Consider the following 21648-nt stretch of genomic DNA (forward strand, 5'->3'; position numbering starts at 1 on the left):
GGGAGCGGGAGTGGGCCTCTTTAGATAAGATTTAAAAATTCTGTTGCGCATGTTTCGCCAACGCTGCTCCCTGTCAGCGTACTCCTGGCCGGCATGGCACTCCGGGACGACGAACAACTGTCGTCGCCCCCGCCGCTCCCGCCGCTGCCGAGGTACTGGAGAATGCGACTGCGCGCCTTCGCCGTTATCGCATTGGGCAGGGCGGCGACGAGCGGCACTCCTCCTTGACACAGGGAGGAGCGTCCTCGGCGGTGTCGCCGGCCCGTTCAGGTGGAGGACGGAGTGACGGGGCATCAGCTCCATCTTCTTGTCATGGTATTTACACGAAAGATGCCATGGGATGGCTTATCTCGTGTGGTTAGGGACCGATGAGCGCCGACGGTGTCCTGATGCGGGATTAGGCACAAGCACTAACGGACACAACGATGTACCTAGGTTCTGGGCCCTCATGTGGAGGTAACACCCCTACTCTTTCAAGGGTCTCAATGATGAATCCATGGTGTACAAGGTTGCTCCTGGAGCTGTATCAGAGGAGGAAGAAGAGGGCTCTAGGCTCTGCTCTCTCCAGAGAGAGAGAGAGAGAGAGAGAGAGAGAGAGAGAGAGAGAGAGTGGAATGAATGACCGGCCTCACACAGCTTTGGTACTTGCACGACGCGTTAAGCATCTCCTTGAAAGAGAACTTGGGCCGCCATGGCATCTTCTCGCCGGCTAGCTGGCGTCGGCTGCCGCGGCAGCCAGTCGTTCCTCCTCCATGGGTGCGACTTGCCGGCTGCCATAGCGGCTGTCCGGCTGCTCGTCTTTCCGCTTGACGTGGTCGTTCTGGTGCTGCCTCGAGGAGCCAGAGCCGTCATCTTCAGCCGGTCGACAGTCAGTCAGTCGGCCGGTCTTGGATCACCTTGCCGGCTGCATCGAGCCAGAGCGGCACTCGCATGGCGGAGTCGGCCGCAGCGTACCTGTTCGCTATGGCCATGAGCTCCGCCATGGTCGACGGCTCCGTGCGCATAAGCTTATGCTTGAGCATGGTGCTGTCCCTGCAACCCTCAGTGAAGTATTGGATTGCTCGTACCTCGTGGACTCCTTCACAGGAATTGCGCAGTTCCGTCCACCGCGCGAGGTAGTCGGGGAGGGACTTATCCCTGTCCTGGATGCAGAGGGAGAGCTGGCATGGCCGGCCAGGGCGCTTATATGTGCCGGTGAAGTTGTGCATGAACGCCTCCTCAAAGTCCAGCCATGTGTTCATGTTGTTGGCCGGCAAGCTGTTCAGCCACGTCCTGGCGGAATCGAGCAGCATGAGGGGCACATAGCGCACCGCCAGGCGCTTGTTGCCGTTGGCGATGCTGACGACAGTGGTGTAGTCGATCAGCCAGTCTTCTGGCTTGGTGGCCCCATTGTACTTGGGAGTGTCGCTGGCCAGCGTGAAGCCCTTGGGGAAATGCTCCTCGCGGATGCACAACCCGTAGCATCCCCAGCCGGCAGAGCTTTCCTCCTCCAAGGCTAGGGACCGCACCAGTCGCGCGATGCGGTGGCGAGCATCCTGCTCATCGAGGGGGACGTGAGGCCCTAGGCGCCCGCTCATCGCAGGTCGCGCAGCCGGACCTGCGGAGGCGGACTGGCGCCCCACCGCAGAGGCAGGGGTTGCCGTGTCGGCTGGGGGTAGGGTCCGCCAGCCGGCGCTCCCGCCCGGCTGTTACAACCGGCTGGTCGCGGTTGCTCCTGCCCCGGCTGCCCTGTAGCCGCTCCCGCAGTGACCGTCGCCGTACGGGGAAGACGCCTATTGCGTTTGCCGAGGCCCTCCAGTCGGCAGCCAGTTGGCCGTCTGGAGAGAAGGTGTCCTCGAGTCAAAAATGGCCGGGTGTTGAGGCGGCTCCGACTGCACCTGCTGCTGGTTTGCGGCGGCCAGAAGGTCACGGATGCGTCGCCGCTGCTATTGCAGCTCCTTGCCCTCCAGGTGTTCCATCTCGGCTACGGCAGCCTCCGTCGCCCTCATGTTCTTGATGGGGAGCTGTAGGTGGGCCGGTTCACACCCAGCATCTGGCCGAGGCCCTACCTCGGCACCACATCTCCTCTCGCCAGCCGGGCCCGTCGCCAGCAGGGGTGAAGCCATGGGAGGTGTTGTACTCGCGCAGCACGAACTCCATCTGGTGCTGCATGGCGGCAAGCTCCGTGGCCTCGTCGAGCAGGCGCTTGCGCGTCTCCTCGAGCTTGGCCGCGACGGCATTGGGGTAGTTTTCGAGCGCGATGGGTGCGCAGGTTCTGCACTGCCACACATAGTGGGTTCTCCAGGCAGGCGTGGGACGTCCCCGCTGCGGTTGCATGCTGCTCCAAGACAGGGCGCTTGCTGTGGAGGCTGCCGGTGGTCGGCACCTCCGCGTGGGTGCAGAGGTTTGCAATGTCGTGGGAGATGACTCAGCCGTGGCTTGCTGGCGGCTCGGCAAAGGTGAGCACCTCGCGAGGGTACTCGTCAGAGAAGTTCGCAACGTAGACGTGGTGATCGCCGAAAGGGATGATGGAGCCGCCCGCAGGGAAAGCGGCATCCGCGAAGCGCACCGCGTTGTCGTTGAGCAGTTGAGTGCTCCGAAGCTGCTGACCACGCCGTGCGCGATGCGCTCGCCGAAGGGAGTGAAGGGTCCCGTCAGGAACGTGACTCCGGTCGGCGCTGCGGGAGGCCCCACGATGGGCGCCAATTGTCGTGATATTTGCACGGCAGCTAGCATGGGATGGCCTAATCCTGCATCCGGACACAGTCGGTGCTCATCGGTCCATAACCACACGAGATAAGCCATCTCATGGCATCTGTCATGCAAATACCACAACACCGATGATCGTACTCCTCATCCGTGACGGCGTACACCAGGGCCTGCACTGCCGTGCGGATTGCTGTTGTGGCGGCTGGTCCTCATCGTCGCCGGAGGAGATGCCGATCTCCGCCTTCGTTTAAGGAGCCGCCCGCCGATGATGACGACGGCCCAAGAGTTCATAGGCGGCGTCACGACGAGCCTCCGGAGCCCATCTTGAAACCGCCGCCTGCCGGCGTCGAGGCCCACGACTTGCCTACCACCGGAGTTATGGAGGAAGAGGGGCTGGGTGGGGAGAAGGAGGAGGAGGAGGAAGAGCGAAGAGATTACGGTGTGGACGGCGTCAGAGCAGGGCTTAAATAACCGCGACTTAGGCCATGCGAAGGGTCGGTTAGCCGTTTTAATGCGGCGTAGCGGCCGGAGTTGGTTCCTCGGGAAGGTGCGTCCGCATTGAAGCGGCGGCTCCTGAGTGGTTGCGTAGTATTATGTTACCATCACATAACGCTTCTCAAGAAAAGTTGAGTCTACAAACTAATAGGTGCAACCATATATGATACTTACCTACATAAGTAAACTTGTCTTGGGATGTGTTAGACTAGTCATAGTGGAGCGTAATTTACACTAGTGTCATGCATATGACACTAGTCTATGTTACTGTCTTTATGTGGATAATGAGATTGGGAGATAATTGCTATCTTGTTACACAGAAGAAAATTGGATTCAAATTTGATATTTTTCGAACTTGCACCTGTCCTTTTTCCTAAAGAAACATCGGTGGTTCTTCTCTTTTGCTCTCTTTCCTCGTTTGTTCCTCGGTTTGCTCCGGTACTGGTCAACGTCTATGGCATGACCTCACCTCCATGAATCTCTCCCATCGTCACTTTGGTTCTTTCCGGGACAATAAAAGACCTCCACCACGTCAGACAACCTACGTACCTCTTGTAGAAACATTGTTCAACACGGCTCTTGCTTGGAGACATGACGAGAACCTCAAAATAGTATTCCTCCAAAAGTTGGTTGATTAGGTAGCGGTCTCAATCTTCTTCAAGTGTCACTAGCTAGTGGAGCACTTGTCCAACTAGTAGTGGCTGCTGTCTGCCGCCTCTTTCTCCTCTAATTCTCTACACCGCTTTCACAGTCAACGGTCTCATGCCAGTCCCTTGTTCAAACAATCATATGCACACTGTTAGTACTTCTCAAACAAGAAAAAACAAAGACTTACTTGTCTCTCCATTGATAGCATCTTCTAGGAAATTACATGAGCGACGCGGCCAAATGCACGTCGTCGCGGGCCACGCTACCCCCACGCTATATAAGCCCTAGCAATGGCCCAAACGTGACACACCCAGATAATCAACTGCCCCCCCACACACGCACACATCAAGCGCAGCTGACCCACCAGTCGATCGATCCGGCAGCTAGCTAGCCATGGCCATGGCCGGGAGGAAGGTGACGACGAGCAACGCCGGCGTCGCGGCCGCGCTGGTGGCGCTGCTGGTCGTGGCGGCGGCGTCGGGCGCGGCCGGGTACCATGTCTGCAACGTGGACACGGACAGCCTGGTGAACAACTGCAGGTCCTACTGCGCGGTGGGCAGCAACGAGGCCAGCCCCAGCGGCGCGTGCTGCGGCGCGGTGCGCGGCGCCAACTTCAAGTGCCTCTGCAAGTACAAGGGCCTGCTGCCCAAGGGCATCGACGCCAACCGCGCCATGCAGATCCCCGCCAAGTGCGGCTACGGGGCGGCCTCCTGCTAGTCACGCACTATCCAGCTCGATTCACGCCGGCCGACGCGGTCCGCCGCCGGTCGCCGGTTGCACGAGTAAATCGTAACGTCGTATTTCGATGTCAACTTTCACTCGTTCGTAGGAGTACGTACGTTCTGGTCGGCTCGCTGATCCGATCGTACGTGCGTGCTTTGTGTTGGCCATGCATGCTACTCCTACCTTTGTATCCTCTTCCGCTTTTCGTAAGTCATGTTGCTGTGTGTCCACAACGATGTGGCAGAAATAAAACTTATTTCCCGCGTCTTTCTCTATATGTTAGATTTTTTTGATCATCTATTAATAATGCCAATAAGTTATATGAAACTCGAAAAAAAAATGAAACACATTTCTAAACCTTTGGGTCAACACTACAAACGATCATAAGGCAGAGGTGCCTCTGGGAGAGTCTTCGCAAAATGTATTTTTTTTAGAAAGTTACATATAATGATATCACTAGTTAAGGAACACCCCTTCTCAACAATGAAATCCACGAAACCACCACAATGTGACGTCAATAACAAAAAAAACCCACCACTTTCGTTTTATTAGCAAGATGCACCAAAGGCAGTTAATCTTTGACAAAAAAAACACTAAATGCCCCTTGACCCAGGTTGTGATGTGACAAATGGCAGACGTTGCGAAGAGCAGACGATATTGGGTGATGGTCGTTAACTGACAAAGCGTTAAGATACCAGAGGGCCCACCCGTCAGTATGTTCCCTACTATGCGCCATTTCGAACATCTCGAATCATGCGCCACTTCTGTTATCTACTATGTTGTGTTCTGCCCCAAGAAGAGATTTAGATTTGAGCTATTCTAGACCAAGTTGGACGGGGTCCTGGATGTGGTGTGTGATGCTTGGGTGTGTGATGAAGGCATTGTTGATCCCTTCAAGCGCCTAGATGCCTTGCTCCGGAACACAACTCATGTTTTACAAGCTTGGTGTGATGGTGTCAAAGGAAGGTGGGCAACATCAAAATACAGACGGCGGTAGCTAACTATGTCATTCTCCGTCCCGATCGAGCTCAAGAGCATAGACTCATCACTGCCGAGGAGCTTTGGCTAAGGAGAACTCTGAAGTTAGCCCTGTTGGGTCTCGCTTCCCTTGAACGTACCATTGAGAGACATAGATCATGATTAAGGTGGCTAAAGGAGGGAGATGCTAACACCAAGCTCTTTCAGCTTGTGGCGAATGGTAAGTGCACAAAGAATTTGATCCCTCACATCAAGATCGGAGATGAATTAATCACGGACCAAGTGCGCAAGGAGGAGGCTTTTACAACGCTTATGAGCAATTACTTGGCATGACAAATGCTAGGGAGGTCAGTCTGGATCTTGACTTACTTGGGGTGCAACCATGTGATCTTCAAGATATGATGGAGGATATCTTTACCGAGGAAGAAGTGTGGAACACGATCAAAGAGCTTCCTTTCAACTGTGCACGGGGTCGGGCGGGTTTATAGGCGCGTTCTACCAGCGAGCATGGCCTATTATCAAGCGGGACATTATGACAGTGATGCTTAAGCTGTATGTTGGAGATGGCAGGGGCTTTGGGAAGTTAAACCGTGCGCATATTGTGTCAATCCCCAAGAAGCCGGATGTAGAAGAAGTTGGGAACTACCGCCCGATCAGCTTAACACACAGTGCTACAAAGCTGTTCACCAAGATGCTTGCGATCAGAGCGAGGAATGGATGAAGGAGGTAGTGGCGGAAAATCACTCGGCGTTCATAAAGTAAAGAAACCCGCATGACAATTTCCTGCTTGTCATGCATGTAGCAAGGAAGATTCATAACCGCAGAGAAGCAAGACTCTTCCTCAAGCTACACATTTCACAGGCTTTTGACTCCCTCTCATGGCCATTCTCTTTGAGGTCATCAGCGCCAAGGGATTTGGAAGGAAGTGGATTGGTTGGATCTCTATCTTGTTGAGAACAACAACAACGGAAGTAATTGTCAATGGAGTCCTAGGGAAGTCTTTTGCGCATGCGTGCGGGATGAGGCAGGGGGATTTCGGTCTCCCCACTCCTCTTCGTCCCCACTCCTCTTCGTGATCGAGATGGATGTTCTCACCTCGGTTCTTATCAAGGCGACAAAGGAGAACGTGGTCAGCTCCTTCCATGATATCAAAACTATGCAAAGTCTATCTATTTATGCAGATGATGTATCCTAGCTTGTTCATCAGACCAATGAAGACAGATCTTAACTTTGTCAGGTGCACCTTGCAAGCGTTCGGAGATGCATCGGGGTCGAGGGTAAATTACAGGAAATCATCAATCATACTCATCCGGGGAAGTGACGAGGATAAGATCAGAGTAGTTATGATGTTGTAGTGTGGCATCGGTGAATTTCTGTGCAAATATATGGGGCTTCAATTGGCGATCCATCAACTCACGAGAAACGAGTGGCAATAGATGCTTGATCGGGCGAAGAAAATAGTCCTGACATGGCAACGAGGTTTGATTACGAGGCATGGGCAACTAATTCTTGTCAAATCTGTCATGTCCGCGAGGCCAATTCACCAATGAATGCGCCACTGTGGGCCTACAAAGATCTGAACCAATGGATGACATCCTCCTTCTGGACAGCCAAAGAGAAGGCGAACGACGGGCAATGCTTGGTAGCCTCGAACACCAAATGCAGGCGGGGTTTGTTTTGGAGGTTTGGGAGTAAAAAATCTGCAGCTAACAACCCTAGAATTGCATGTGAGATGGGAATGGTTGACGAGATCGGATCCGGAGAGACCGTGGCAAGGTATCCCCTTGGTCGACAAGGAGGCAAGAGAGGTTTCAATAGCCTTGTCAGGATCACTATCAGGGATGGCACGACGATTCTATTCTGGCAGGACAGGTGGATCCATGGCTTTGCCGCTTCCGACATCGCCCCCTTGGTGGTCGGATGTGTGGATCAGAGTACTAGGAACAAGCGTACCATCCAACAAGCCCTGCTTGGCACTAGGTGGGCTCTTGACGTGCAGGGAGAACTATCATTCACATCGTACATTCAACTCCTGCATCTATAATAGGCGATCGTCACACTCTATCGAGACCCGGCTGTCGAAGATATCTTTGGCCGTGCGACACGTCAGGCTCTTACACCACCAGACCAGTTTATAACAGGCTATGCCAAGGCCTACAACACGTTCCTTTTGCTGCTTGCATTTGGCGGAGTTGGGCGCCGCTGAAATGCAAAATCCACACTTGGTTGGTGGTGCAACACCGGATTTGGACTTTTGGCCACCGTGCTCGGCATGGACTGCAAGATAGTCCCTCTGCATGCTACACTTGTCTACATGAGGGAGATAATGCGGAGCACGTTCACATTCAATGTGGGCAAGCTAGGAAAATTTGCCATCGATGCTTGACGGATCTTAACCTCAATGTACACTGCCCGGAGCTGGATGATACCTTCCTTGCTTGGTCTCTTCAAGCTAGGACTGCCTTTCATGGTGCGGACAAAAGAGGCATTGGCACATTTGTGGCTGCGGTTGCCTGGTCGCTTTGGAAACATAGGAATGCAAGAGTGTTCAATTGAACGAAGCAAATCAAAACGGTGGCTCAACTACATAAGCACATCATGGACGAAATCAGGAAAGAGGCAGGGTTGGGTGTTGGTGTCCTTAATCTTTATGTGAGTGAGTAGGCTCAGGTTTTAGGTGTTGGTGTTGAGTTGTTCAACTTGAAGTGAATGTTTGCATCTCTCGCAAGTTTCTTGTAAATGTTCTCTCCTCCTTCTATAAAAATATGGTACACCTTTGACGTACTCTAAAAAAAGAGAGGTAGAGATGGAAAGTATTCTTTAACTAGTGATTTCACCCTGCAAGAGGTGCCCACTTGTAGCAATCTAGCAGTTTTACCTTTTTTGTAGATTCCTTTATTCAAAATGTTTTATCTCTTAAGCCGCGGGTCTAAATTTCAAACCGTTTTTATCTTTGGATTCCTCGCATCGAGATCTTTGAAACTAGATCCCACGTTAATAGGTTTCGATAATTTTTTTTCCAAAAAACAAACAAAGAAAGAAAACCGAGCTAGAAGCACTTTTTTCGCTTTCTTTTTACTTTTTCGAAGAGGCACAACTATGACTCTCGTAAAGCAATTCCGTGTCTCCACAAGAGGCAAATATGTGCCTCTCACGGTAGTAAGAAAAAACATGTTTTTTCCTTTCCCATAGGCATGCTATGTATCTAGCAAAAACAAACCTGTGCCTCCACGAGAAGTAAATTTATGCCTCTCGCGAAAAATAAACATTGTTTTCCTTTTCCAAGAGGCAGAGTTGTGCCTCTCGCGCAAGCAAAAAAATGTGTTTTGTTTTCTTTTTCGGAGAGACATCCGTGCCTCTCGTAGGAGCAAATCTGTGCCTCCATGAGAAGACAATATGTGCCTCTTGTAGAAGGATATATTTTGAATTTCTTTTGTCCAAAACCTAAGGAAACCCGGGCAAAAAGTGAAAAGCCAAAAAAAAACCCAAAAAAATCATCTAAAACCTGAAAACGCGTACAAAAAAATAAAATATAAAACTCAGAGGGCTCTCGCAACGAGTACTCCTTAATTAAGTTATAAATATTTTTTAGACACATTATTTATAATTAGCTTTTCTCTTTAGGCAATTAGTTATAATTAGCTTTTTTAGGGAAAGTTATAATTAGCTTTTTTAGGGAAAGTTATAAATAGCTTTTTTTAGGCAAAGTTATAAATAGCTGCTCCCCGGACTAGTTGGTCCCTATATATAGCCCATCAGATCCGTAAAGGCCTTACCCATGAGGGCTCAACTGTATAGCCTTATTATTTGACGCTTTAGGCGCTGAATTGCCGTCAAAGTGCTAGTGCGGATGCTCGTGGGCCGCGGCCCAAATAGTAGTCCATCTCTCACTAAGGCCAACTTCAGCACGCAACCCCATTCCGTCCTAGTCTGTTTGAGGCAGAACGAACGAATAGCGCAGCTCAACGCGCGGCCCCAAACGGACAAATGTCCGATTTTTGTCCGTTTTCGATGCATTCCCGGCCCAAAGTTGCGCCGCGTTTGGGGTGAAACGGACATCGCGCGGACGGGCTAGACGCACGCCCTTGTCCTCCCCGTGGCCCGCCTGTCGGGGACACTAGCACTCCATTCACCTCCAACGCCTCCACCCGCTCTCCCCCGCCCCACCCTGCCGCCGGCACCGCCACTATTCTCCGGCCGCCTCCTCACTGCTAACCCCCTCCCCCCCGACCGTCCATACCAAACCACGTCTCGACATAGCCGCCACCACGCCCACGCTTTCGTAGGAGTTTTGGCCGTCGTTTGGAGGAGTTTTGGCGATCGATGTCGTAGCCGGTGCCAGAGGGGATACGACCACCGGCAACGGCTATGGACCACGGTAGCTTTCGTCGGGTGCTCCAGAGCGGCCTGTAGCCGGCCGCCAACCGCCCCTGCTGCATCAAGGTGATCATCACGGCCTCTTTGCCACCACGACCGCAAGGTGTTTGACACTTTGCCCATAAAGGTATGGACAGTGGAGATGAATTTTTCTTCAACCACTTCATTTATTCATCGGACGATTCGTCTTCGGATGACGAAGATCTTGTGGTGGCTGCACTGGTCGTTCACGACCACATTGAACGACAGCTGCCTCGGTACAGGGGGTCAGTCCCTGGCCATGCTCCTAACCTGAACCGCAATAGAGAGAGAGGCCACACCCTGCTCTATGCTGATTACTTTGCGAATACCCCGCTCTTCAAACCGGATAAATTTAGTCGCCGTTTTCGTATGGCAAGGCATGTGTTCAATCGTATCCGAGAGGGAGTGGTTGCTCATGAACCATACTTCGAGTGCAAAACGGATGCCCTTGGCAAGCTTGGATTCTCCTCTTACCAGAAATGCACTGTGGCCATCCGCATGCTTGCTTATGGAATTCCAGGCGATCTAGTGGATGAGTACGTGCGCATGAGTGAGCCCACATGTCTGCTGTCACTGTACAACTTCTGTAAGGCCGTGGTGGCGGTGTTTGGCCCTGAGTACTTGAGGTAGCCAAATGCCGCTGATACAGAAAGGTTGTTGGGGATCAACGCCGATAGAGGCTTTCCAGGCATGCTTGGCAGCATATATTGTATGCACTGGGAGTGGAAGAACTGTCCATTTGCTTGTCAGGGCCAGTACAAGGGGCATGTTAAAGCGTGCACTATCATATTAGAAGCGGTGGCTTCGCAAGATTTTTGGATATGGCATTCTTTCTTCGGCATGGCAGGTTCTCACAATAATATCAACGTGCTGCAGCATTCTCCAGTCTTCGCAAGGCTTGCAGAAGGCCACTCCCCACCTGTCAACTTTGAGATCAATGGCCACCAGTACAACAAGGGATACTACCTAGCTGACGGTATATATTCTCAGTGGTCAACTTTTGTGAAGACAATCTCGAACCCCCAAGGTGAGAAGAGACAGAGATTTGCCCAAATGCAAGAGAGTGCTAGAAAGGATGTGGAGCGTGCTTTTGGTATGCTTCAGTCCCGATGGGGTATCGTTCGAAACCCTGCACTGACATGGGATGAAGGGAAGCTTTGGGAGGTGATGACTGCTTGTGTGATCATACACAACATGATCGTCGAGGACAAGTGTGATAACAACATCTTCGACCAAGGATTTGATTTTCAAGGTGAAAATGTTGAGCCCCTGCACCAAGAACCGGCCACGTTTGAACAGTTTGCCCAATTCCATCATGAAATGCGTGATTGGCACACTCATTTGGATCTTCAAAATGACTTGGTTGAGCACATGTGAATCACATTGGCAATCACTAGATGTATTGGTTCTTTATTTGAGACAATTTCGATTTGGTTGTAAAACTATTTTATTAGAGACAATTTCGATTGGGTTGTAAAATTATTTTTATTTGAGACAATTAATATTTGAACGTGCAAACTAGTTTTAAACATTGAAATATGAATATATGGGCATTTTGCCCGTGGCGGACAGGATGGGGCCAAAGGATGCGTCTGCGCGTTGGGCGCACGGTCACCGCATCCCAGGAAAGGCCCGGACTTGACCCCATTGCCTTATCCAAACCGACCAAATCCAGGCTAAACGGACGTCCGTTCGGGGTCGTGCGTTGGATTTGGCCTAAGCTTGCTTGGTCGTTTTTTTTTCTGGCTCACTGGTTCAGAAAAGCAGATACTGTTTTCTTATATATTTGAAAAAACATGATATTTAAAAATGTTTGTCAATGTAAAGAAATCCTGAATTTTAAAAATGTTTGTGGAGAAACAAATTCCACTAATTGAAAAACTATTTGCAAATTTTTAAAATGATCAAGGTTTTAAAAATGTTCATGAATTTGAAAAAACACACAAATCTAAAAAATGATGAATTTTGAAAATTTTCACAAAAAATAGAACTTTACTCACAAATTTGAAAAGGTAAAAAACTAAAGAAAATGTCAATAAAATGCAGAAAAGGAAAAAAAGGGGAAAATCAGAATGGAAGTTTCCCAAAACCGGAGAGCAACTAGTTGACGAGCGCTCCTCCTTCGGGAGCCTAACAACGATCGGCGCCACTTGCCGTGCTCTCAGCCGCCCGCCATGTGTCGTGCTCTGGGCGCTCCCTCCAGATTTTGTTTTTTTATTTATCGCATGCGTTTTCGGATTCTTAAACGGTTTTTCCCCCTTCTTTTGACGTTTCGGTTTTCCACCAGTCTTCCTTAGCTTTTAGACCCCAAAAAATTTGCGCGAAAAAACACTTTTTTTTCTTCTACGAGAGGCACGGTTTTGCTTCCGCGAGAGGCATGGTTTGCTTTTGAGTGAGGCACAACCATGCCTCTCGGAAACGAAAAAAAAACATGTTTTCTGTTTTTTTTTTCTCCCGCGAGAGATACGGTTTTGCTTTCGCGAGAGGCACGACCATGCTTCTCGAAAACGAGAAAAAACACGTTTTCTGTATTTTTGTTCCTCCAGAGGCACGGACGCACGGTTTTGCTTTCGCGAGAGGCACGACCGTGCCACTCGGAAACGGATAAAAAAATATGTTTTCTGTTTTTTTTTCACGAGAGGCACGGTTTTGCTTCTGTGAGGCATGGTTGTGCTTTCTTAAGAGGCACTCGGAAATGAAAACAAAACACATTTTCTGTTTTTTTTCCTTCCACGAGAGGCACGGTTGTGATTTCATGAGAGACACAGCCGTGCCTTTTTCGGAAAAGGAAAAACCCGTGCTCTCGGTTCGGTTTTTGTTCGGTTTTATCGTCCGGTTTTTTTTGTAAAAAAAGATCGTCAAAACCTATCAACATGGGATCTAGTTTTGAAGATCTCGACGCGAGGATCCAACGATGAAAATGGTTCGAGATTTGGATGCACGGTTTAAGAGATAATACGTTTTGAATAAACGGATCTACAATAAAAGGAAAAACTCCCAAGTTGCGACAAGTGACGCACGTGTAGTGCGCCACTTGTCATAACCTGGAAAGGTAAGAGTGATCTTTGCAAGGAGTACTCCTCAATTAGTGATTTCGTCAAAACCATGACATGTGAGAAGCTTTCGTGGGCCGGCCTACCTAAAACCTATAGCCGGGACTATGGGCGCCCTCGACCGATAGCTAACTATATGGTGCCTTAAGCGTCAAATATAAATTTCCCTTGTCCATCTTCCTTCTCATCGGCTCTCAGTTGCTGGCCAGTTGCTTCATTTAGCCCAAGTCACTGCAGTTGGCCTTTCTTCAAATCCTTCCATATATTATCTACAAGCTAAAAAAAAACTGGCACGCCTTCTAAGAGTGAAATCTTGCAATTTGAGTTGATCGAGACTTCAAAATGAAAACTTTAGGAAAGTAGGAATTAGCAAAAGCTATTTCTTCAAGTTGTGTGTGTGCGCATTGGGGTGCAGATCCTCTGTTGTAACAACACTGCAGTTATAGTCAAAGTCGTGTGGAGCAAACCCCACGTGTCATCTGCAGCGCTGCACTGTGGTAACTGCAGAGGATCCCAACCCGCGCATCTGATGCTGTATCAATCACCTTATGATACACCGGTGACAAGAAGATCACAAACCTTTGCAACCCCATGATAAAGCTTGCCACTTGTTCAGATCCAAATCCAATAGTATCATTTCTGCCCCATGTCAGAGTGATCATAACGGATCGACTCAGAAATAACTACTCTTGAAGAATAGCAAAGCCGTATCAATGTATAGCACATACTGTTAGCAAATTGTGTATGCGCCTATTTGTGGGGCAGTTTGAGTTATAGGTGCCTAAAAAGTGTAACACTCTACCGAGTACACACGGGTTTGAATTCTGGTATCTCGACACCTTGGTGGATGGATGTACCTTGTGATGGCAAAATATGGATTTTGTGAATGTCTTTTAGTCGGGAATGTAGTACGCCATATCCTTGTGATCCGTGGGGCTGAAAACAACGAGTCCCCCTCAGCACGACAGGGTGGAATGCAGACCCCCCCTGCAAATATGCTTAGCCAGTGTAAATTAGTCCAGTAAGTTGTTGGAAGCAAAGAACAATTTACACGCTGGATTCTTAGTGGCCAAAATGTCCTGACTTGGACAAACAGTACCCACTTGCCTATTTTTCAGATTGGACCAAAATCTTGACCCAGTTGGCGTCTCGTGACTGCCAGCATTGGCCTCTCCCGGTGGTGGTAGCCGCTCTGGTACTGAAAGCAACCACCGCTGAGCACTGCCCATGTCCACGGCCAGTCAGTGCATCTTCCTCAAGGAAGATGCACATAAGCAATATGACCAACGCGCCGCAGATCCCGAGCTTCCGAGAATTGCTCTCTGCAGCTGCAAGAAGCCGCCAGACTGCGCCTGGTACGGCTCTGGATGCTTGTCCCAGAATCCAGTGGCAAGCCCATGCCGTCGTGCTCATGGAGAGCGAGAGAAGAAAACAAGAGCTAGGCTGGGAGAAACGCAGAAATCCAAGCACCCCCGCCACGCTGCTCTCTCCGAAATGCAGAATCCAAGCATCTTCACCCGAGCTGCTTTTCCAGTTCCCACACCCTCCTCTCAGTCCTGTGGCATACAGACACACACCTCTGCATGTTCAGAGATGATACGCCATAAATCTGTGCTTCCCCCTGGCTTTCACCGTCATCACTACCCCAAGCATCCTAGGTAGTTAGTTCCTTGAAGCATGTCCTTTGACTGAACATAAGTTTCCACTTCTCCCTCAGGGTTTTCCTTGAAGCATGTTCTTTCGCTGATTATTAGGTTTACTACTATTCCCACATAGATTTTGCGCAATGTGTCCGCCGTTTCGATGTTGCATATGATTGGCGCAAATAATTGACCCATCTTCCCTTTCCCTCCATAACCTCTGGCCCTGTAGAGCAGAAGGAACAAAAAGAGGTGAGCAAAGCGGCTAATGAAGCATATTATTGGACTCCTTAAATTAAAAACTGAGATACAGAAAATAAGATAGGTGCAGAGAAGGCACATGTGCGGTAAGAAGGGACAAAGGTGATGCGGTGCAAAAACAATGCAAGGACGGTCCCCCGTTGCTAAGTTTCAGAGGCCTCTGTTATCCCGTGTGTGCGTGCATATGAAAGAGAGGCAGAGCCACCTGTTGGTGGTCACCTCAGTCCCCACTGCGCCCCTCTCTACAGTCTAGACCATCGTCTGCATGGTATGGCACAGGGATATGCATACATATGCTAGACAACAGCGGAGCCACAAGGCAACACACACATACGCACAAGAGCTCTTGCAGTATTGCACCCGTCTGCCATCTATATAGCCTCTAGCATTTGCTCCCTTAAGCTGTTTCTCTAATTCCAAGCATACTACCATCCTCCCGTTCCCTATCCATCTTCTCATTTTGGGGCAGGGGGGTTATGGCCAGTGGTATCCCCACAATAACCTCGAGCTCCCTGCTCCTCTTCTTCCTCCTCTCTTGCTTGCTCATCGGCCATGCTCTCTGCAACCAAGGCCACCATGGCAGCATCTCAGGTTTCACCTCTTCACTACAAATACTGAGTGTTCTTTGTTTGTTCTTGCATGAGAATGGCTTGTTTTCTTTTTCTTTCTTTAGTGTGCATATGTTCACTGTGTATTCACTAGTTTCACTTCAATATGCTGTACAGGTGCAGACTATGGAGAACAATATGCTCACCAGGGATTACCTGAAGAACATATAGACCTGCAAGAGAACATCAAGGTACATATGCCATCTAGTTAGTACTAAGTGCCATTCTTATAGGTACTATATTTTCTAATGTTTTCAGCACATGATAAATTATGCTTGAATAGAGATTCTGTAAACTTCAACTTGCTTGAAATACTATATACCTGTCCATGGAGTTTTTGGTAAGCGGACTCATAGGAAGAGGATACAGTAGCCAACTTGCCTCCTTACTCCTACAGTTAGTACGAGAAATTCTAAGACCAAGAGCAAAACAGCATGGGTGCAGCCGTGCAGGATATGCAAGTTAATTTGGAAAATGGGGCCCATGACATAGCCATCTGAAAGCAACAATAACTAACATGACGTTCACATGCTTCACAGCAGGGTCTAAACAAGGAGAAACCGCCCAAGTATGCAAGGAGAATGCTGATTGGTTCAATTGCTCCCATATGCACGTACAACGAATGCAGGGGGTGTCGATCCAAGTGTACCGCTGAGCAAGTTCCGGTGGATGCAAATGACCCCATGAATAGTGCCTATCATTACAAGTGTGTCTGCCACAGGTGATCATTGATGGTTAGTAGGAGCTTCTATGATATGATATGTCTAGTGGAGAGTAGTAGTTTTCCTTCAGTCTCCCCTTCTTTTCCTTCTATTCTCTTTCTCTGTTAAAAAGGCTTCTTCTTTTTTTCCTTTTTCTTTTTTACTAGAGGTTAACTAGTAGCAGACTGGAGGGGCATTTTGTACTGTAAGATGTCTAGTTCAGCTTGTGAACTAGTAATTTTGAGAGTGAATGGTCTGAAATTTTGATATCGGAAAACCAGCTTGGCTGTGCAGATAACCAGTTTCTTCGTTAATGCTCCCTCCGTCCCAAAATAAGTGTTGCTGGTTTAGTACAAAGTTAGTACAGCTTTGTACTAAATCAGCGACACTTATTTCAAGACGGAGGGAGTATATTGCAACTAGAAATCAAATCTATAAGCAGACCCCGATGTGTTCTTCTGCTTGAATAGGCTTAGAACTTCAGACTTGATCTTCTGGACTGTTGGTCTCCAACTGTGCAGTGTATAAATGCTGTAAACGTTCGTATGTTCCACCAGAAGTTGACAGTATCTTCTCTAGTCTCTACCCTGGGCATCTTCAGCTCTCGTGGGATTTTGTGCCATCCCTCTTTCCATGTAACAACGTAACCACCTGTACTGTACAAGGGAGCAGTAGATTCATATTGACAAATCAGAGAAGAAAGAAGATGGTGACTTCTGTGCAGACTGCATTTCCTCAGCAGAGCAGGCTTCATGCTGTTGAATTTAACCAACCAGGTCTAGTTTCATGTATGTACCACATTTTTACGCAAAAAGCTGTAGCATAGGTAATAAACAATCCAGTACCAAACAGAGCATTTATTTTGCAAGCAGAGAGGCTGCAGGGTGCCTTGTATGCATTCAACAAAAGAACAGTTGAAGATTTGTCTCAATAGGAAATATTTATTACCAATAGCTCTTTTACTGGAGGGGTAAGGATGCTTATATACAACGGGACACTCTGGAGTAACTCATGTATATTTGAACGACACTGGCAGGTGCAGGTTCAGGCACTACTGTCCGTTGGCAAGTATTGCTCTCTTTAAACCTTATTTTTCCTGCTCAAATAGATTGCTACGGTTCTAAACAAAGCACTGTTCATCCTATATTCAGGTTCTGCATCTGTGTGATGACCCAGTTACCTACAGGGCTGGTGTGGATCAGTAACAGGGTGACATAGTTACCTGCAGAACCATGTTTACTTTAGTAGCCCGCCACCCACGTTCAAGCCCCAGGCTCCGCAGGTTTATACCTGGTTGTTTCCTCTTAATAAATTGCCACACGGTCTAGTCCCTGTTGGTCTCGTTTTTATGTCTTTACTTTAGTATAAGTCCATTTGACCAGTAGACAGTAGAGCTCACAAAAATCTATAGTGTTTCACCCAATAGAAAGAGGTTAAGACATGAATTTTAGAAAGTTAACATACAGCAGAACTATTGGAAGTCTTCAGAATTGACAGGTATTGTGCTTAAAGCCTTAATTCTGCCTGTTTGAAAAACAATTCCTTATTCACCAAAGGAATTCAGTGAGAATAATGCCTAATGACAGAGGCGGCTAATGTAAATGCTGGTCCACACATTACATCGGCAATTACATTTGAACTTAATAATTTCCAAACCAAGAAAAAGCAGCATGTACGAAAATGCTCAAAGCAAGTAATCGCACTATGCTGACCATGGACCGATTACACGTGAAGAGCTGAGGGTAGCAGCTTTACCATTTGCTCCTACTGTAGCTTCAAATGGCTTCAGGACTAGCATGTGTAGATCTCCTAAAAAGACAATGAGAAAAAAGAAAATCAATCCAGTTGTATCCTGAGAGTGACATTACAGAAGAGGGTTCATATGGTGAGAGGAATAAAAAGCTGCCGCGCAGTGGCCCTAGTGCTACTCTCTAGCGGTAGAAGCAGGTCAGCATTTTTCTTAAGAAAACAAGAAGAGGTCTCCTATGAAGTGGTCCTGCAAAAATATTCACATGGAAGTAAGCAGTAGGATCCATCTCGAGCTGTTTTGTTTTGTATAACACGAGATGCATGCCTTCGACCCAACATAGGATGACACATGGGTTGCAGCTCCTTCGAATCAAGGCCTGATGGTTGCAGCTCTTTCGTGTCTCTATAGTGCTCATCATAGGTAATGTTATTATATATTTATATTCTAATTTATGCTTAAGCATGCTTCTAGATCGGCAGCATTCAAAAAAATGGCCAGCCAATTTTGACATCACTAAGGTTATGAAATTTGCCTATGGGCATCCAAGAGAATCTCTGGTCAGGAAACTGGATATTAAGAACAGCTTTGTAATGTGGAAAACAATGAATTTGACATGAAGCCAAAGAATTCACGTAAGGAGAACATGGTTGTTCTTTGCACTTCTATGCTTAGATGTCATTCCTACTATATTTCACATGATTAATTTCCATCTATTTTCATTCAAACATAAAATAATAGTGTAGAAAGTAGACAGAAATAGCTAGCGACATTGACAATTGGACTTGCTACATACTATCTTGATGACGCCAGCCTTCAACCTGAGTTTCACTTTTCTTCATTCTGAGGATGTTAAAGACCAACTCAACAGAGGTTCGAAGTCTTTTTAGTAAGATCAAACTTGTGGTTAAGCCTGAAATCGTTATTAAAATTTCATGATCATCAACTGGTAGCCCCAAACTGTTTCTTACCCATTCAAACTGGCTAAAAGAAGGGGTAAAGACATCAAGCTCAAATAGAGTTTGTCTATTCAACAAATATGTTTTATATAGTGAACTATGAAGGTTGAAATTAATTACCTCCGTCCAAGTAAGTCAATGAAAGCAAAATGGACCACCACCCCATGGATCTCAAGATCTCTGCGTTTCGGAACCTTTTAGTCAGTCTGCAACTAAGTCCAGTAAAATGAATACAAAGAAAGGCATGGACCAGTGTGCAAGTAACTAAGCACCCATTTGGCTGCTATATCAATAGAACTTGGGAGGTAGCTCTTCCAACAGCGTAATTAACTACCAGGTGCAATTTTCGATCATGTTGATATCTCCAAAGTCCTCTGGGAAATAAGCCACAGCTCCAACCAAACACTTTGTTTTCCTGAAACCAATGAAGTGTGGAAATGTTCAGAAGGACTAACTTGGATTTGGACACTAAAAAGGGCAATAGTGGCAATTATGTTTTGTTTTATCTGGAGACTCACATTTGCAAATGTTTGTCATGACAAGCAGCTTCATAAAGAAACCCTGGGACACTGAGGTTTCAAGAGCTCCATCCAGCATTGTAGCATTTCATGCCGAGAATGTTCAATCAACTAACAGGCATCACACCAAGGGATTCAACACAATTTCGGTGCAACAGAGAAATCAAGCAGATGCTACCATGTTAGATAAATTCCACAGCATCATGTAAATTTCATCCTTATCAGGATGTGAACTGCCTCCATTCACAAACTCGTGTATTTGTCCATCCGCCTCAATCACACTCCTTCCAATGTCCTTCTTCATCCCTTCCGCACTCATCAATCTCCTAATCCTCGAGACACCATCCCACATTCCTTCATCAGCATAGATATTGGACAGAAGAACATAGACTCCCGAGTCGTCTGCTCCAAGACTTGCTAGGCGCTCAACCGACAGCTCAGCCAGTTCGACGCACCTATGACTTCGGCAGGCAGCAAGCAGAGATCCCCATAATTCTGGAGTTGGTTCCATGGGCATTGTCTCTATGGCATGCCTAGCCTGATCCAAATGTCCAGCCCGGCCAAGGAGATCAACCAATGCACCATAATGTTCAACCTTTGGATCTATCCCAAAATCCGTCTTCATTCTATGAAATATCTGTAAACCCTCTGAGATCAACCCAGCATGTGTGCATGCAGTCAGCACGGCAAGCACACTAAGATCATCCATTGGTGCTCCTTCAGACTCCATTTGGCGGAAAAGCTTGACAGCATCAAGTCCGCAGCTATGAGTTCCAAGTCCAACAATCATCACATTCCAAGTAACCACGGTCTTGTCAGGCATGCTTTCAAAGATCAACATGGCGAGATCCAAGCGCCCACATTTCATGTACATATCTATCAGAGCTGTCTTCACCACAACATCGAACAAAATCTTCTTCTTCTCCAAGTAAGAGTGCAGCCACCTGCCTTGCTCCAGAGCTCCCAGCTGTGCGCAGGCCGTGACAGCCCCAACTGCAGCGACCCTATCAGGTCTGATACCGCACCTCAGCATCCTTCGGAAAAGTTCCAAAGCCTCCGAAGGCTCGCCACACCTGACATACCCGTCAACAACAATACTCCACGAGATCACATTCCTCTCAGGCATCTGATCGAATAGCACCCTCGCCTCGTCCATCCTCCCCTGCCTAGCATACCCATCGATCATCGAGTTCCAGCACACCAGATCCCTCTCAGGCATTTGATCGAACAGCTCGCGCGCACGGTCCACACCTCCAGACCGCTTCCCGTAGGCATCAATCATGGCGGCCCAGGAGAAGGCGTCCCTATGCGGCATTTCGTCGAACAGCTCCTGCGCCAGCTCCACCTCGCCGCACCCGACGTACCCCGCCACCATGGAGTTCCACGAAACGAGGTCTCGCGCGCCGTCATCGAACACCTTCCGCCCAGAGCGACAGTCGCCGGTCCTGCAGTAGAAGCTGATCAGCGCGTTCCGCGTGAACAGGTCGCGATCCAGACCCCTCCTCACAGCCTCGGCGTGCACCAGCAGCCCGACCCCGCAGCCGCACGCCTTGAGCACGGGGGGGAAGGTGTAGGCGTCGGGGTCCACCGCGCCACGGCGCATGCGCGCGAAGTAGGCGAGGGCCCTGCGGGGGCTCGAGGGGGCGTGGAGGCGGATGAGGGTGTTCCAGGGGAAGGCGTGTGCGGAGGCGGCCCCCGGGAGGCGGGCGAAGACGGCGTCGGCGTGGGCCGCCGCGCAGGCGGACGCGAGCGCGAGGAGGAGGAGGTTGGAGAGGCGGAGCGGGGAGGCGGCGAGGTGGCCGGAGGTGAGGAGGAGGGCGTGGCACTGCAGCGCGTGCGGGGCGGAGCCGCAGGCGCGGAGGCGGGAGAGGAGGATCGAGAGCGCGAGCGGGGGCGGCGGAGAACAAGACATGGCGATCGAGTTTGAAATTCTGAAACGACCGACTGTCCCTGAGATCGAGTCGGAAACCAATCCATGTCACACTAGAGTTCGATTTTTTTTTTCTCGTTGCTTGTCGCCTCTTCGTCGGCTTGGGCGGCACGGGCTCTGACGGTGGGCGTCACTTGCTCAGCCATAACCCATTTGGACGCCTCGATGCCATGTCGCAATGCCTTCACGTTCTTGTGGCAGTGGTCAATGACCGACGCAGGAGGCAGGACAACATGGACTAGTTGGTCCACGTCGGAGTCAAAGGGCAAGGGGGCGACCAGAGCGGAAGATTGGATCCGGC

General features: G+C 49.0%; 4 protein-coding genes across 6 annotated transcripts; 2 read left to right on the plus strand and 2 right to left on the minus strand.

Moving 5' to 3' along the window:
• The first annotated feature begins 4122 nt into the window (after window positions 1-4122).
• On the plus strand, window positions 4123-4829 carry LOC123075216 (male-cone protein 1). Its single transcript, XM_044497876.1, has one exon. It carries the CDS (start codon window positions 4225-4227, stop codon window positions 4546-4548), a length of 324 nt encoding a protein of 107 aa, XP_044353811.1. The 5' UTR covers window positions 4123-4224; the 3' UTR covers window positions 4549-4829.
• An 8778-nt stretch (window positions 4830-13607) lies between these two features.
• Window positions 13608-19225, minus strand: LOC123080251 (uncharacterized). Of its 2 annotated transcripts, none has more exons than XM_044503160.1 (4): window positions 19020-19225; window positions 18737-18853; window positions 17949-18002; window positions 13608-14849 (listed from the first exon to the last, which is right to left on the minus strand). In XM_044503160.1, the coding sequence occupies exons 1-4, from the start codon at window positions 19063-19065 to the stop codon at window positions 14746-14748; spliced, it is 321 nt and encodes a 106-aa protein (XP_044359095.1). In that variant the 5' UTR covers window positions 19066-19225; the 3' UTR covers window positions 13608-14745. The 2 variants fall into 2 exon arrangements, with proteins under 2 accessions (XP_044359095.1, XP_044359096.1); XM_044503161.1 differs by lacking the exon at window positions 13608-14849 and adding an exon at window positions 16482-16849.
• On the plus strand, window positions 15168-16462 carry LOC123080250 (EPIDERMAL PATTERNING FACTOR-like protein 9). 2 transcript variants are annotated; one of them, XM_044503159.1, is made up of 3 exons: window positions 15168-15475; window positions 15610-15683; window positions 16035-16462. In XM_044503159.1, exons 1-3 carry the CDS (start codon window positions 15361-15363, stop codon window positions 16215-16217), a joined length of 372 nt encoding a protein of 123 aa, XP_044359094.1. In that variant the 5' UTR covers window positions 15168-15360; the 3' UTR covers window positions 16218-16462. The 2 variants fall into 2 exon arrangements, with proteins under 2 accessions (XP_044359094.1, XP_044359093.1); XM_044503158.1 differs by having other exon boundaries at window positions 15184-15475; window positions 16032-16462.
• LOC123080247 (pentatricopeptide repeat-containing protein At3g29230) lies at window positions 19081-21468 on the minus strand. Its single transcript, XM_044503157.1, has 2 exons — window positions 19418-21468; window positions 19081-19314 (listed from the first exon to the last, which is right to left on the minus strand). The coding sequence occupies exon 1, from the start codon at window positions 21327-21329 to the stop codon at window positions 19581-19583; it is 1749 nt and encodes a 582-aa protein (XP_044359092.1). The 5' UTR covers window positions 21330-21468; the 3' UTR covers window positions 19081-19314; window positions 19418-19580.
• Window positions 21469-21648: the final 180 nt, after the last annotated feature.

Source organism: Triticum aestivum, chromosome 3D (genome assembly GCF_018294505.1).
Source record: "Triticum aestivum cultivar Chinese Spring chromosome 3D, IWGSC CS RefSeq v2.1, whole genome shotgun sequence".
In the NCBI taxonomy this organism is placed as follows: domain Eukaryota; kingdom Viridiplantae; phylum Streptophyta; class Magnoliopsida; order Poales; family Poaceae; genus Triticum; species Triticum aestivum.

What these genes read in the sequence shown, in the direction of transcription:
- LOC123075216 (XM_044497876.1), top strand. Translation starts at nt 4,225, where the DNA reads ATGGCCATGGCCGGGAGGAAGGTGACGACGAGCAACGCCGGCGTCGCG.
- LOC123080250 (XM_044503158.1), top strand. Translation starts at nt 15,361, where the DNA reads ATGGCCAGTGGTATCCCCACAATAACCTCGAGCTCCCTGCTCCTCTTC. An exon ending in CCACCATGGCAGCATCTCAG is followed by an intron (nt 15,476 to 15,609) that starts GTTTCACCTCTT and finishes TATGCTGTACAG; the next exon opens with GTGCAGACTATGGAGAACAA. An exon ending in ACCTGCAAGAGAACATCAAG is followed by an intron (nt 15,684 to 16,031) that starts GTACATATGCCA and finishes CATGCTTCACAG; the next exon opens with CAGGGTCTAAACAAGGAGAA.
- LOC123080251 (XM_044503160.1), bottom strand. Translation starts at nt 19,065, where the DNA reads ATGGGGTGGTGGTCCATTTTGCTTTCATTGACTTACTTGGACGGAG. An exon ending in ATTGACTTACTTGGACGGAG is followed by an intron (nt 18,854 to 19,019) that starts GTAATTAATTTC and finishes TAACGATTTCAG; the next exon opens with GCTTAACCACAAGTTTGATC. An exon ending in AGGCTGGCGTCATCAAGATA is followed by an intron (nt 18,003 to 18,736) that starts GTATGTAGCAAG and finishes TTGTCTTTTTAG; the next exon opens with GAGATCTACACATGCTAGTC.
- LOC123080247 (XM_044503157.1), bottom strand. Translation starts at nt 21,329, where the DNA reads ATGTCTTGTTCTCCGCCGCCCCCGCTCGCGCTCTCGATCCTCCTCTCC.